The sequence below is a fragment of the Microtus ochrogaster genome, unplaced genomic scaffold, assembly GCF_000317375.1.
Source record: "Microtus ochrogaster isolate Prairie Vole_2 unplaced genomic scaffold, MicOch1.0 UNK24, whole genome shotgun sequence".
Classification (NCBI taxonomy): Eukaryota; Metazoa; Chordata; class Mammalia; order Rodentia; family Cricetidae; genus Microtus; species Microtus ochrogaster.
In genome coordinates, this window is record NW_004949122.1 from 3,180,642 (window position 1) to 3,182,419 (window position 1,778).

Genomic DNA, 1,778 nt, shown 5'->3' on the forward strand with positions numbered 1-1,778 from the left:
AGAGAGAGAGAGAGAGAGAGAGAGAGAGAGAGAGAGAGAGCTCTGCCTGCATGTACACCTACAGGCCAGAAGAGGGCGTCAGATCTCATTACAGATGATTGTGAGCCACCATGTGGTTGCTAGGAATTGAACTCAGAACCTCTGGAAGAGCAGTCAGTGCTCTTAACCTCTGAGCCATCTCTCCAGCCCTTATTCTAAGTTCTTACTAAGATTTTTATAATGCATAGTTACTTGCATTATATTTACCTTCGAACATAAATGAATGATAGATTCTGTTTCTTACCTTTCATCTTTTACTTGAATTATAATCACTTAAATAGATTTGATAGCTGTTTCTTGCACAGCCTAAAATTTTCAGAAGAGGAAACTATCAAATCGTGTGTGTGTGTGTGTGTGTGTGTGTGTGTGTGTGTGTGTGTGTGTGAGTGACACATGCATTTAGGTACAAGTGCCCTCAGAAGTCTGAGGTATTAGATAACCTTAGAGCTTGAGTTATAGACAGTTGTGAGCCATCTTTAAAGGTGCTGGGAGTTGCTCTCTAGCCCCATGCTAGAGCATTGTACTTCCTAGCCCCATGCTAGAGCATTGTACTTCCTTAGCCAGTTAGCCATCTCTACAGTTCCTTTTCTAGTTTAGTTTTTTGTTTGTTGTTTTGTAAACCTGGCGTTTCATAACAATATGCAAGGAGAAATAAGGAAGTTGGTACTAGAGTGTTTTAATAGCAAATGACCTGGTAATAAAAGTGACTACATTTTCTGTTCAAGAAATGAAGGGCATATATAACCAGAAGTTTAGTCATTTCTTTCTAAAAGGTAGAAAAATATATTATGTAAAAGTGTCAGGGAGAGATGCTGGTTTTCTTCAGCTACTGTTGGGAGGGTTAATTGATTGGGAAAAAGATAAGCAGCTTTCCACTTTCTTCACTCAACATGCAACCCGCTATTGTTGTTCTGCTCTCCCTCCCCTCCCTTCCCTCTCTCATTGACCCAATAGCCCTTCTATCCATGACAGGTAAAAGTCCATGTCTCTTCTCTTGGCATGTCATCCCTTCTCTTAGCTTACCCTGTATGTTTTTGTTTGCAGGTCTGTGGCTGTCCACTCTATTGGAAAGCCCCCATGTTCAGGGCTGCAGGAGGAGAGAAGACTGGATTTGTGACAGCACAGTCATTCATTGCCATGTGGAAAAAGTAAGTATGTGAGCAGTCATTCTGAGACTAGCAAAGAATTGTGTGGTCCTTATAAAAGGTATTTATCTTAATATCTTATTCATTTTCCTTGTGTCTTATAGTTCAAAAAGGAAAATTCTATGATTCATTACTAATTATACCCACAAACCTTTGTCTTTTTTGCCTTTAAATAATGACATGTGTGGTGACAAATTCCTTTAATATCAGCACTGTGAAGGCAGAGGCAAACAGATCTGTGAGTTTGAAGCCAGCCTAGTCTGCATAGCTAGTTCTAAGCTAGCCAGGGCTACCTAGTAAGAACCAATCTCAAGGGGGGTGGGGTAAGAGGGCTAGAGAGACCACGACTCAGCAATGACTGCTTCTTTAGATGACCTTGGTTTGATTTCCAGCACTTGGTGACTCACAGTCACAGCAGTCTGTATTCTAGTTCCTGGGTATCCAGAGCCCTTTTCTGGCCTCCTCGGGCACCAGGCATGCATGTGGTACATACAGACAAAAACCCCATACACATAATTTTTTAAAAAATGCATCTTTAAGCCGGGCGATGGTGGCGCACGCCTTTAATCCCAGCACTCGGGAGGCAGAGGCAGG

At 41.8% G+C, this 1,778-nt stretch overlaps 1 protein-coding gene across 2 annotated transcripts in view; it reads left to right on the top strand.

Annotated features, from left to right (window-relative positions):
- Ppp2r3a (protein phosphatase 2 regulatory subunit B''alpha) overlaps positions 1-1,778 on the top strand; it is a 154,088-nt gene that overhangs the window by 83,302 nt on the left and 69,008 nt on the right. For both annotated transcript variants that reach the window (XM_005367796.3, XM_005367797.3), the window contains one exon: positions 1,084-1,187. In XM_005367796.3, the coding sequence (XP_005367853.1) occupies positions 1,084-1,187 (104 nt within the window). The remainder of the gene's footprint in view (positions 1-1,083; positions 1,188-1,778) is intronic.